We start from the raw sequence: 13,410 nt of genomic DNA on the forward strand, positions 1-13,410 counted from the left end.
TTACAACCATTGAAGCATCCTTATGGTCAAGTGATCAAAATCCAGACACTTGGTAACCGGTTCATATTTATGATGGTTGCAAGTGTCCCTGGCGCTCTCTCTCTCTCTCTCTCTCTCTCTCACACACACACACACACACAGAGAGAGAGAGAGAGAGAGAGAGAGAGGTACATAATTTGCATTCTACAAATTAAATTAAAATTCTGATTTTAATTTAACCAGTGTTGCGTAGAAAATAATACACACATTTAAAAAAAAAAAAACCTGTAATTTATTATTTTAAAAAAAGGCAAGGTTTGTTTTTGAAAAAGAAGGAAAGCCAAATGGAAATCTGTTTTCAACTTGTCCCTAATAAGCAGCCTGAAATGTGACAGTAGTGCGTTCAGCATTTCGGAATCCGTGCGCACAATGTCAAAGGACTCTTTTTCTATACAGGGAAACATCTGTAGCTCAGGGGTCCTTGGTGCTCTGTGCGCTTCCTGGTTTTACTTTGACCACCCGAACAGTAGAAGGTTAGAATTTTGAGCTGTTTTGCTGCCATCTCGTGGCTGTTTGCCATCTGCAGGCCAGCTATGGCAGCCTTAATTAAATAAGAAATATCCTAGTTTGGATTATGAAACGTCTGCAACAAAACAACCAAACTCAGAGAGCACCAAGGACCCCCTCAACTCTTTTCCCTGTTGCCCCAAAGGATGTACTGGAGAAACTAATAGTGGTCAACACCTGAAAACAGAAGTTTCCTGCTGTATTGCAAGGAAGATGTAGAGGATGAAAGATTTATCATGCTCTTACAGACTCAGGGGCAAAGCTACAGTGACCAGAATTAACAAAACTAGGCTTTTGTCACCCTGACTTATATTTTGGGAGTATGGCAATTGCTTAAGACTTCTGCAGGTCAATAGACATAAAATTCCATCAAGACCTGACAGCCAACACACCTGACTGAGCTCTGCAGTTCTCTCTGTATTGAAGGCAATGTCAACAGAAAGTCAAAGAGAAGCCACAAATATTCCTTTTGCAGCCCAATTATCTTTTTGTTTCCAAAACTGCTTCTTGGCGTGAAGATCAAGAATGAATAAACGAATAAATAAATATACTCTACATTATTCTTAAACTGTGTTACTCAACTATAACTGAGGCCTCACCCAATCATGATAAAGGTAGTCCTCGACTTACAATCATTCGTTTAATGAACATTAGAAGTTATAACGGCACTAGGAGAAAAAAAACCAAATTATGACCGTAAGTGTGAAACTTACGACCGCTGCAATATCTCCATGGTCACGTGATCAAAATTTGGGTGTGTGGCAATTGGAATGTTTTTATGATGGCTGCACTGTCCCTTCCTATGATCACCACTGGAGATCCTTCCCAGGTGGTGTCTGATAAGCAAAGACAAGAAGATTTATTTAATGACAATATAAATCACTTAACAATGGCAGAGATCCACCTAACAACCACAGCAAAAAAGGTGTAAAATAGAGCATGACTCAATTTACAACTCTCTTCCTTAGCAACGGAAATCGGCAATTGAAGTCATAAGTTGAGGACAACCTATAATGTCTGTAAAGATGATAAATCAAGCCAAGGAGAGTCAAAAGTAAGAGATGATGGCAATATCAATATCGGCTTACTTACAAATGAACTACTGTAATCCATTTTAAAAGATACTGAGGCTAGGGGGCCATTAAAACATTTAGTTATATCGTAATAATACTACCAATTAATTATATATGGTGCAGACGTTTATTGATTTTAATTCCAGCCAATGGCAATGGATCCTACAGTCAAACTGAACTACAAATATTTCTGATGTATCCTGATTGAAATTAATTTAGCCACAAATTTAAAACCAGAAATGAGGAAAGAGATTGATCACTTCTAGACATCCATTCCGTTGCAGTGGTCTTCTGATACAATTTGGAATCACAATGTCCTTATTTTACATGACGTTTAAGGCTTCTTTTAACTCCAAAGTACTACTGTACTTCACCTGAATTGATACTTGAGTGATGACATAGTGAAGTATAATGTTATTCCAAGGGATCTTACCCCTACAGCCTGGCATCTTTGAGCTATCTTAAAAGGGTCCTTTCAAGAAAGGGAATTAATAAAGAGATCCCTAAATCCACTTGTTACCTTTGTGTTCAGCTAGAATAAGTAGGGTTGGGATATTTTATTGATTTTGTTTGGTAGGAGCCTATTCCCTACCAGAAAATCTACTATTAGAGCTTTTTACAATGTTTTGAGTCAATATTAAGTAAAATATTCTTCCTTTAATGTGTTTTGGGTCAACAATAAGTGAAATCTGATTCCTAGAGGCTTTGAACCCCGTTTCAAACATTGTCAGAAATTATGAAAACATGCAAAACTGATTAAAACAATTCTTCAGAAAAGGTTAATAAATATTTGTTACAGCCCTCCATAAAACTGTAACAAATTCTTCATTATTAAAAGGTCATTATTCTTTTTAAAAAATTGAGAAAACATTAGCATATGCTTAGAATACATTAACTCTTACATTCTGCGTTATTGTGTGTCCTTTTTCAGACTTGTTTCAAAATACTGATGTTACTCTTTAAAAAGATGTGCATGATTCTACTTTTTGTCCTAAACTATAGAAGCAGCCCTGTTATATACTTGCTTTTCAATATCATTTGAAACAATTGCCAGTATATATTTTGGCTGCTAGTCAAGTATACAGTTTTCTTTTATGTTCACTGTTTTGTCAAATTTATAACCCAAATTATAACGCAGGAATGTACAATGGTGCATGTAGCATTTCCTTTTTCAATTTCTCCACTAATAATAACTGAGAAAATATTTAGCCCAAAGTCTTTCAGGTACCTTCCATAGCAAAGGATGGATTTGAAATTGGATCTTTTTCATAGTGACCCATCATCTTAATCCATACATTGCTGGTTGGAATATCTGCGGAGATTCTCAGTCATCCAGGTTTTGTCTCAAAGGTGCTTTTTTTCCCTTTAAAAGGCAATTGTTTTGTTTTGTTTTGTTCTGTTGAGGAAGAAGACATTTCACTTCCCATCCAAGAAGCTTCATCCGTTCTAATGGTAGGGGGATGGAAGTTTTCTTCTCCCAACCGAAGCGATGAAGCTTCTTGGATGAGAAGCAAAACATTTTTCTTCTTCCTCAAGGAAAAAACAGTGCAGTTGCCTTTTGAAGAAGAAGAAAAGGCCCTTTGAGATTGCAGTTGTATCTATCACTGACATTTTCCTGGCTGACTGAAAAATTCACTGTTTTTGACAGTGACGCTGAGGAAAAGCTTCAAAGACTCAGAGGGTTGTGCCAGGAGGACAACAGCAGAGCCAAACTGATTATGCATTTTGCAGCCGGCAAAACTCTACGGAATTGTAATTTCTGCTTTTATTAAATGAAAGGGGTGTGCTCCTAAGAGCAATGTTGCTACATATAAATAGTGAGCCAGTCGACAAATTATAAGAGTACCTCTGCAACAGGCCAATCAGTTCATGGGAAAATTCTGAAGCATCTCCGACTCATTTGATCCCAATATCACCTGGCCACCTATCATAGAAACATAGAATGCCATTCTTTGCAGAAGTTCTACAGGAAATCAGAGACGGAGGGATGGAGGAGGTGTGGGAAGTGACTGATTGTGTGAGTGTTTGTGAATGTGTATAACAGACAGATAGACAGGGAGGGAGATTCTCCAACGCACTTAAGGCTATATGGCTTACAGTCTAAAATGATATCATTTACTTAAACATAACTGTATTTAATTCACTAAATATACCTTTTTTATTATTCCTTGATCTATTTTAAGATTTTTCGACGATTTGTCACAAAACAAAAATTAAACGACGTGATTTCATAAATATGAAGGAAAGCTCAGATCATAGCAAGTGCTGTGATGAAGCTTTAAATTATGTTTTTAATCTGGGTTTGATCTGAGTGAAGCAGAGGAAGAAAAATTATTGGAAAAAAGTTTATTTAGAAGCAAAAAGCTGCCAGAGGACAAAACTCACTATACAGGGGATCCCTAGAGAACAGCATCCCCAAGATTAGATGCTGTCATTTTTATTTATTCTGTTAAAAAATGAAACAGTGTGTTTTGCCTTGTGGTGACATGAATTTTTCCTATGGGTAATTTTTTTTCAATTTCCACACTTAAGAGTATATTTATATTCTGCAAGCGTATCCTCAAATTCCAAGTGTGGTTATCACTCTATATTTTCACCAGACAGTTGGTTTGGGATATGCCAAATTCAGCTGAAGTGAACATGAGCCAAAAGGCAGAAAACTGTTATGTCCAGTGGGCACACTTGGAACTTTGAGAATATTTATGTATTTACTTATATACTCAGAACGCTCAAACTGCCCAAGGAGCTGCTGATCCAGTTCTACAGAGGAATGATTGAGTCTGCCATCTGCACCTCTATAACGGTCTGGTTTGGTTCTGCAACCCAACAGGATAGACCCAGACTTCAGAGGATAATTAGGACTGCAGAAAAAAAAAATGCTACCAACCTGCCTTCCATGGAGGACCCGTATACTGCACGAGTCAAAAAGAGGGCTGTGAAAATATTTACAGACCCCTCACATCCTGGACAAAAACTGTTTCAACTCCTTCCCTCAAAACAACACTATAGAGCACTGCACACCAGAACTAGACACAAGGAGAGTTTTCCCCCTGAATACCATCACGATTTATATTGATCGTTTCCTAGTATGATTTGACTGCTTATTGTACCCTATGACTGTTATTAAGTGTTGTACCTGATGATTCTTGACTCTTGACGGATGTATCTTTTCTTTCATATATACTGAGAGTATTTGCACCAAGACAAATTCCTTGTGCATCTAATCACACTTGGCCAATAAAGAATTCTATTCTATTCTATTCTATTCTATTCTATTCTATTCTATTCTATTCTATTCTATTCTATTCTATTCTATTCTATTCCATTCCATTCCATTCCATTCTATTCTATATCCTACTCTTATTTTTACAAATAACTCAAGGTAGCGAAGATATCCGATAAATACATATCTTCCTCGTTTCCCTCATAACAACCCTGTTAGGTAGACTTGGATGAGAGAGAGAGTAAAAATGAGAGGCCCAAAGTCATCCAGATGGTGTCCATGGTTGATGCAGGAATAGAATTCACTATCTCCTGGTGATTGGCCCGAAGTGAAATAGCTGATTTTCATATTTGTGACAGGACTAGAACTCACCATTTCCTGTTGATTAGCCCAAAGTCATCCAGACGACTTTTATGCTTATGGCGGGACTAGAATTCCCAGTTGCCCAGTTTCTGTGTCTCAACCACTAGGCTCTCGTATATACAGTGTGTGTGTGTTTGTGTGTGTGGAGACTTGTTAATTATCACGTATTGTCACTTACTGTCACTTACCTTTTTTTCAGTAATTCAAGCCTCTAGACTACGTATTTCCTGCGCATGTACGTACACACACACACACACACACACACACACACACACACAGCAAAGTACTCTTCAACTGTCCAGACACTTCTATTTCTGAAACACGTTTTCCTCATGCATGTGAAAACGCAAGACTGCATTCATTACAAGTCCACACAAAAAAAAATGTGCAATAAAATGAAGAGGCAGCCTTCCCAGATTATATTCTAACCTGATAGATAACCTTCTTCTTCCCATCTTCCTCCAACTGAGGTAACGTCAAGGGTCCTGAAACAATCCAGACGTCTTCAAATCTTTCAGTCAGCTCCCGGCAATACATCTCCACTCTGTAAGTATGTCAAACGGACCAGGTAAACTGACAGGCTGGTTCCTTTAATAAAATATCTCGCCTCACCCTCTATAGCAGCGGTGTCAAACTCAAGGCCCCAGGGCCGGATCCGGACTGCAGGGTGCTTAGATCTGGCCCCCCGGGGCCAGCAAAGGACTGGCCTGCAATGCCTCTGACAGCAGAAACGGAGCTTGGGAGGGCTGTTTGCGGGCCTCTTGAGCTCAGTTTTCACTGGCAGAGGGTTGCAGGAGGTTGTCACAGTCAAAACGGAGCTCATGAGCCCGTTTTCCCTGGCAGAGTGCTCAAGCCGCCACAGGCACCCCTGACATGAGCTTCTGGGAAATTCTGGGAGTTGAAGTCCACAGGTCTCAAAAGTTGCCAAGGTTGGACGCCCCTCCTGTATTGCAAAACACCGTTATTTGCATAAGGCTTGAGTTGCACTACTAGATGTTGTTCCACAGAACAGACAGTAAAGCTTCCAAACCTAAAAACTCTGTTTACTTCTATTTTTATACTTTATCTTTATTTCAAGGCAAACTGTACATGGTTAGAAGCAAATTTCAGCCATTTTAAACATTCCTACTTTAAAACTGCAACTTCCTCACGCCAGGGGAGAGGGGAGAAAACTTGGGGCGTGCTTTGCTCTAATAAAAAAAACCTTCCGATTTCTGCCTGATGAAGCAGTTCTGAAGGGCTTTTTTTTTTTTTTTCCCTCAGCATCATCATTTTCCAATGCACAAGTTTCTTGGGGGAGAAAAACACAAGGTTAACTTGTATCTACTGATTTACATTCATTCCTTTCCTTGGGGAAGTTATTAGTGGTGACATTTTAGTGACATTCTGCCTCTGAAGAAGTCGTTGCATTGAAGAGCCCCGGGGATGCAGTGGTTAGAATGCTGCATTGCAGGCAAACTCTGCCCGCTGCCAGGAGTTTGATCCTGAGACCGTCTCGAGGTTGACTCAGTGTCAGCTTTGGAAGCCCTATTCCACACTGTCACATGGCCTGAGAAAGGGTGTGTGGGTGGGTGTGTGTGTGATTTCAGTGGAGTAGTTCTAAGTAGACAAAATAAAATTCTTTTGTAAGCTCAAGGTTATTAAGTGTGGCGCAGGATGGAAAAAGGATCTTACTCTGGAACGGATCGTGATTGGTCCATGTGATGTGATGATGGCTAAAATAGGGGATGGATTGTAGTTTGGGACATTGTGGGAAGTCCAGAAAACTTTTAGTTTCGAGATTCCACAGATGTGCCAGGTGCTATTTTAATAAAGGTACTTTTGAGATTATGCTGGTCTCAGAGTGACTGATTGGAATGGAGGTTTGCTGGAACGCTGAAATAGAATAGGACAGAATAGAATAGAATAGAATAGAATAGAATAGAATAGAATAGAATAGAATAGAATAGAATAGAATAGAATTCTTTATTGTGTGTGATTGGACACACAAGGAATTTGTCTTGGTGTAAATACTCTCAGTATACATAAAAGCAAAGGTACATTAGTTAAGAATCAAGAATCATAATGTACAACACTTAATGATAGTCATAGGCTACAATCAACAATCAAATCATACTAGGAAACAGTCAAGTGGGACGGGATGGGTGATACGGAGTGGTGAGAAGATTAACAGTAACAGTAGTGCACACTTTGTAAATAGTTGAACAGTGTTGAGGGGGTTATTTGTGTAGCAGAGTGATGGCTTTCAGGAAAAAAAAACCTGTCCTTGTGTCTAGTTGTTCTGGAGTGCAGTGCTCTATAGCGTCATTTTGAGGGAAGGAGTTGAAACAGTTTATGTCCGGGATGTGAAGGGTCTCAGAGTTACTGATTGGAATGGAAGTTTGCTGGAACACTGAAATTCCATCCTTCTGAGGTCAGTAAAATGAGGATCCAGGTTGTTAGGGGTAATATGTGACTCTGTAAACCACTTACAGAGGGCTGTAAAAGCACTATGAAGCGGTATATAGGGCTAAGTTATATTGCTGTTGGATTTGCATTCGGCTGATAGGGAGGAAGCAATGGAGGGAGGGAGTTGGATAGATAAGAAATACAATGAATGAATGAATGAATGAATGAATGAATGAATGAATGGCTTGCACTTTGCTGTGGGAATAGAAGTAACAGCATCTCTTTATGTATGGCAAACAGAGAATTGACCATTCATGGACTTGCCTGCATGAGTAGCTACCAAATTAACAAAACTATTATCAATAAAGGAGACTATTTGTAGCTCAGGATTGACATGAGGGGTCCTTGGTGCTCTCTGAGCTTGGTTGTTTCCTTGCAGACGTTTCATTACCCAACTAGGTAACATCACCAGTGCTAGTGATGTTACCTAGTTTAGGTAATGAGACATCTGCACGAAAACAACCAAGCTCAGAGAGCACCAAGGACCCCTTCAAAAATTATTATCATACTGTGTGTCCCGAAGATGCTTTCTCTCACAAGAGAGCTGAACTTTCTTGTTTTGCTAGAAGATATTTTGCTTCTCTCCCAAGAAGCTTATTCAGTTCTGGAAGCTTCTTTAGATGAGAATTGAAACATATTCTAGCAAAACAAGAAAGTCCAGTTGCCCTTTGAAAGAAAACACTTTGGGCACAGCCATGACCAGGACAATGGAGAATCTCCATAGATATTTATCACACTGTTTCCCTTGCTTGAAACTGACTAACTCTGTTTCTCAGCAGTATGGGTCTAATTCATCGATTCCCATCCCATTTCATTAGATCTGTGTATCTTTTAAAGCAGCAGCCCAGAACCCCCAGTCTGCAGGCAGTTGGGAACAGGCCACGCAAATGGCCATGTAGCTGCATTTGAAAAACTACCATCGCTCCCTCCTCCACTGCTGGTCCACAGAGCTGGAAAGGTTAGAGACCACTGCCTTAAAGTGCTATGCGCCATGAGTATTCAAGAAGGGAGGTATTATATATTGTCTCCACTCACACACATACACATAGAGAAACTCTGGACTGGCGTGTCCACCATACATTCTGGGCCAAAATTCTCTCAACTGGATGAGGAAGTTGCAGGGGGTTTGTGGGGCCAGATCACCCAAATTCAAATAGCAGAGATGGTCTTTGACTTACAGGCATTCATTTAGCGACCACTGAAGGTTGCAACGGCAATGAAAAGCCAGCCCTCATAACTGTTACGACACTCCATGGTTGGTGATCAAAACCTGGGCACTTAGCAACTAACAAGAATCTACCTCCGTTGCAGCATCCCTGGGTCCTTCCCAGCTAGCTTTCGACAAGCAAAGTCAATGGGAGAAGCCAGGTTTGCTAAATGATATCATTCATTTAACAATCACAGTGACGTGTTTAACAACTGTGGCAAAATAGTTCGTAAAATCAGTTGCAATTCACTTAGCAACCATCTTGCTTAGTTATAGAAATTCTGGTGGTAATTGTGGTCGTAAGTCGAGGACCATGCTTTCTTTCTCTGAGAACAGTTTTACATCTTTTTTTTCCCTCTGATCTTTTTCCTCCAACTTGAGGTGTTTTGCTTATTTTGGTTATTCCAATTCTGGTTGAAGTGTGATGGTAACAGTTAAACAAAATGCATCCTGCTTTTAGTATACGTGTTAAATGCACCCACCTATTCCAGAAACCAGCATTATTCTCATAGTTCTGAGGCACGATGTTGGATAGATAAAATGTTTCTGCCATGGCTTCCTATTTTTAAAAAATAAGGATTATAAATTGAGTTTCTGATGGATGCCTGCATTAGTTAAGAATCCAGAATTAAGCATCATATTAACAGAATTAAGGTATCAAAATAGAGCTTGTGTTCGGAAGAATATTAATAGACTCATCTACAATTTTTATATCAGTCAGCATTACAGGGCAAGGCTTGATCCTTTGAATTTGGGTCTGCTTTTTAATCAACCTGTTTCCTTCCCTAAAAAGCATAAGTACAAAATTGCAGAGATTCCATAACATCCACATCATTGTTTGGCTGTTCTTTAACAGACTTAGGAATCATAGATTCCAATGTTAAGCAGTTTTATTTATTACATCCTGCCTTTATTATTTTTATAAATAACTCAATAACATCTTCCTCCTCTCCTTTTATCTTACAACAACAACCGTGTGAGGTAAGTTGGGATGAGAGAGAGGGACTGGCCCAAGATCACCCAGTTGGTTTTCATGGCTAAGGCAGGACTAGAATTCAGTCTCCTGGTGCTTGGCACACAGTCACGCAACTGGCTTTCATGCCTAAGGCAGGATTGAATTCATTGTCTTCTAGTGCTTGGCCCAAACAGGCTTTCATGGATAAGGTGGGACTAGAACTCATCATCTCCTAGTAACTGGCTCAAAGCTTTCATGGATAAGGCGGGACTAGGATTCATTGTCTTCTGCTTTCTTGCTTGGTGCCTTAATTACTAGGCCAAACTGGTTCTCTTTGCATTCTTTTTTTTCAAAAAGAAAAAAAAAACTAGCTTTGGATTTTGCATTTTCTCATGCAAAAAAGACTGCGTATTTTTACATGCAATCTTGTTTAGTGGAAAATGGCATAGTGTGAATTGTTTTCAACCTCCCACCCCTTCCCCTTCAAAGAAACAAGGAATCAAACTCTATTGAGCAACCCTACCGGTGAATGTTTGTTGTCCCCTGCTGGTGCCATATGACCTCGTGACCAGCCACTGCCGATGTAATCTTCATTCACAGCACTGAACATAGAAGGGATGTTGGGGTCTGCTTTAAATTTACAATGTTTTCTGTCTGCACTGCCTGTGGGACAAGGCACCAAACAATTTGATTATATTTCCTTTTCAAAAATCAGTTCTGTGCTGAAAGCAACTTACACAATTACAAAGAGAGAGAGAGAGAGAGAGAGAGAGAGAGAGACTTTAAGTGCTTGTATGGCCTCCTAACCATTCTGAGCAGAAAATGTGCCTCCAACATTCCCATACAGGTAGTTCTTGACATATTGTATGATCATAATTGAGTTACAAAGTTTATGTTGCTAAGTGAGACCAGTTGTTAAGCGAGGTTTGTCCCATTTTACTTTCTTGCCACAGTTAAGTGAATCATTGCAATTGTTAAATGAATCTGGCTTCCCCACTGACTTAGCTTGTCAGAAGATCTCAAAAGGGAATCACATGATGCCCTTGGACACTCCAACCGTCATAAATATGAACCAGTTGTCAAGCACCTGAATTTTGATCAAATGACCATGGGGATAATGTAACGGTCATGTGAAAAATGGTCACAAGTCACTTTTTTCAATGCCCTTGTAACTTCAAATGGTCGCTAAACGAATGGTGGCAAGTCAAGGACTACCTGTCTAGTGTTCTGTTCTAGAGAAGATCGGAAGCAAATGATCTTTTTGGATGCTGCACCCTGCCATTGATTTTACTCACTGAGAAACCAGATATCATTTTATACTATTTTGTAATCATTTATTAAGCTAACCAGAGTTGCTGCCAACAGTGAGATGGGCAGCATGTAAATTTAATGAATGAATAAATAAATAGCCAAGCATCTGATGAAATCTAAAGCTCCTTAGAATAGAAATCTCCATGTAAGAGGTAAACTGAATTGAACTTCAAATGCTGAAAAGATTATTCCAAAGGTCTAGTCATTAACAATCTAAGCAGGTATTCCATGAGATACAGGTTCCCTAACTTTGTGACTTCCTTAAATAATACATGAATGTATAAAATTCCCCACATGATTTTTTTTGCTTTTTAATATCCTGTAATTCCTTGCATTGGGGTAGAGTCAGGCCGATTGAATGGAGCTGAGCATTTTCTGGCCAGATGCCCTTCCCAACATCTACACGGAGATCGCAGCAGATATTTTTCTTTGCACCCAGAGAGAAAAATATCTGTTGCTTCTTAGGATCGAACTCACAGCCTCCTTATTGTGAGGGTAGAGCTCCATCTAGGCCACCATGCTGCTCATAAGATTCCCTCCATGAATAATGTTAGGATAATTCTAATGATAGTAATGAGGAGGAGGAGGAAGGAGGTGATGAAGATGGGTGCTTGGTGTAGGATTCCTGTTTTTTATGGCAATTCAGACGGCTTTCAGTAAGGCTTCAAAAGTTTGGAGGCTTGACCACACAAATGCAGGGCCAAGTCAAAAATGCAAGCGAAATCATAAAAGCATAACTATAGAAGCAGAGTTCACCCTATTGGCCACTTCACTGTCCTATTACAGCACATTCCTGATCCAACATTTTGGAGCTGCATTGGAAGTCAGTTCCTATCAGCCATAATTAACAGGATCATACTGAGAACAATGGGAGTTGTAGTCCAACCTAATTGGAAGGCAGGACACAAGTGTCACTCCAAGGGAAACTGACATAATCAAACATGGTATAAAATGATTAGAATATAGATAGTCCTCGAATTACAACCATTTGTTTAGTGACAGGTCAAAGTTACAACAGCACTCAAAAAAGTAACTTATGACCAGTCCTCATTTACAGCAGTTGAAATGTTCCCATGATCAAAATTCAGGTACTGGGCAACGGTATTTATGACAGCTGCATAAATGCATATGATTTGTGGATCACCATTTGCGACTTTCACAGCTTCTGACAACCAAAATCAATCCCATACTTGCTTAGCAACCATGATTTATCTACCAGGATGACTTATTTAATAACTTTTAAAAAGTTGCAAAAGTGGGTGTGAGTCACTTAACAATCACCTTGCTTAGCAAGGAGGTTTCCTGTCTCAATGGTGGCTGTAATTTGAGGATTACCTGTATTTATCTCTAGGTGTTGACTTTCGTTTCTCTCCGCTCCCACACCACCACTACCACAGTACTCTAAAACAGGGCTCTCCAACCTTGGCAACTTTAAGACTTGTGGACTTCAACTCCCAGAGTTCCTCAGCCAACAAAACTGGGAATTGAAGTCCACAAGTCTTAAAGTTGCCAAGGTTGGAGAGCCCTGTTCTAGAATGACACCAAGCCCCTTTCACTTGCCTGAGGATGATGGGATAGGATTCACTGCACCTGGATGCAAGTTGATTGGCAGGAAAAGAAGAAGCAAGCTTGCAAGGCTTGGCAATTAGAAGCAAACTTGTGGTTCACCCCTTGCTTGCAAGCGTCTCCAACAAGGAAGCAGGAAGGCGAATGAACTTAAGAATTCCAAAGCCCATGTACGTAGAAACCTCGATTCATCTTAGACAATAACCCCATGCATATCTCTGTGAAAGTAACCTTGTCTATAAGCGTTATTTTCAGGTGAATTCAGGTAGTCCTTGATTAAATCCACTTTGAAGTTTACAGTGGCTCTGAAAAAAATGACTTATGACTGCTTTTCACACTTATGACTGTTGCAGTATTCTCACCGTCACATGATCAAAATTCAGGCACTTGGCAAATGACTCGTATTTATGACGGTTGCAGTGTCCCTGGTGTCATGCAATCCCCTTTTGTGAGCTTCTGGCAAGCAAAGTCAATGGGGAAGCTGGCTCACTTAAGAACCAGATTACTAACTTAACAAATACAATGATTCACTTAAGAACTGTGGCATGGGGTTATTTTCTAAGGTGAATCGAGGCTTCCCACTTACACACCCTTTGGATAGAACCTTAAGTCTCACTTAGCAACAGAAATTTCAAGATCAGTTGTGGTCATAAGTCAAGGACTACTTGTAAAGATAAAACTGCAGCCAGGGGAACAAATCTTCTGTTGTGATTTTATG

The 13,410-nt window shown here is 39.7% G+C and overlaps 1 protein-coding gene across 1 annotated transcript in view; it reads right to left on the minus strand.

The window, feature by feature from the left end:
• Nucleotides 1-13,410, minus strand: part of EXOG (exo/endonuclease G) — a 28,359-nt gene that overhangs the window by 10,763 nt on the left and 4,186 nt on the right. Inside the window, exons 3-5 of the mRNA XM_026718501.2 lie at nt 10,339-10,478; nt 9,343-9,419; nt 5,635-5,749 (exon numbers count right to left, since the gene is read on the minus strand). Coding sequence (XP_026574286.1) covers nt 5,635-5,749; nt 9,343-9,419; nt 10,339-10,478 — 332 coding nt within the window. The remainder of the gene's footprint in view (nt 1-5,634; nt 5,750-9,342; nt 9,420-10,338; nt 10,479-13,410) is intronic.

Source organism: Pseudonaja textilis, chromosome Z (assembly GCF_049901715.1).
Source record: "Pseudonaja textilis isolate UNSWEBS1 chromosome Z, rPseTex1.2, whole genome shotgun sequence".
Taxonomy (NCBI): Eukaryota; Metazoa; Chordata; class Lepidosauria; order Squamata; family Elapidae; genus Pseudonaja; species Pseudonaja textilis.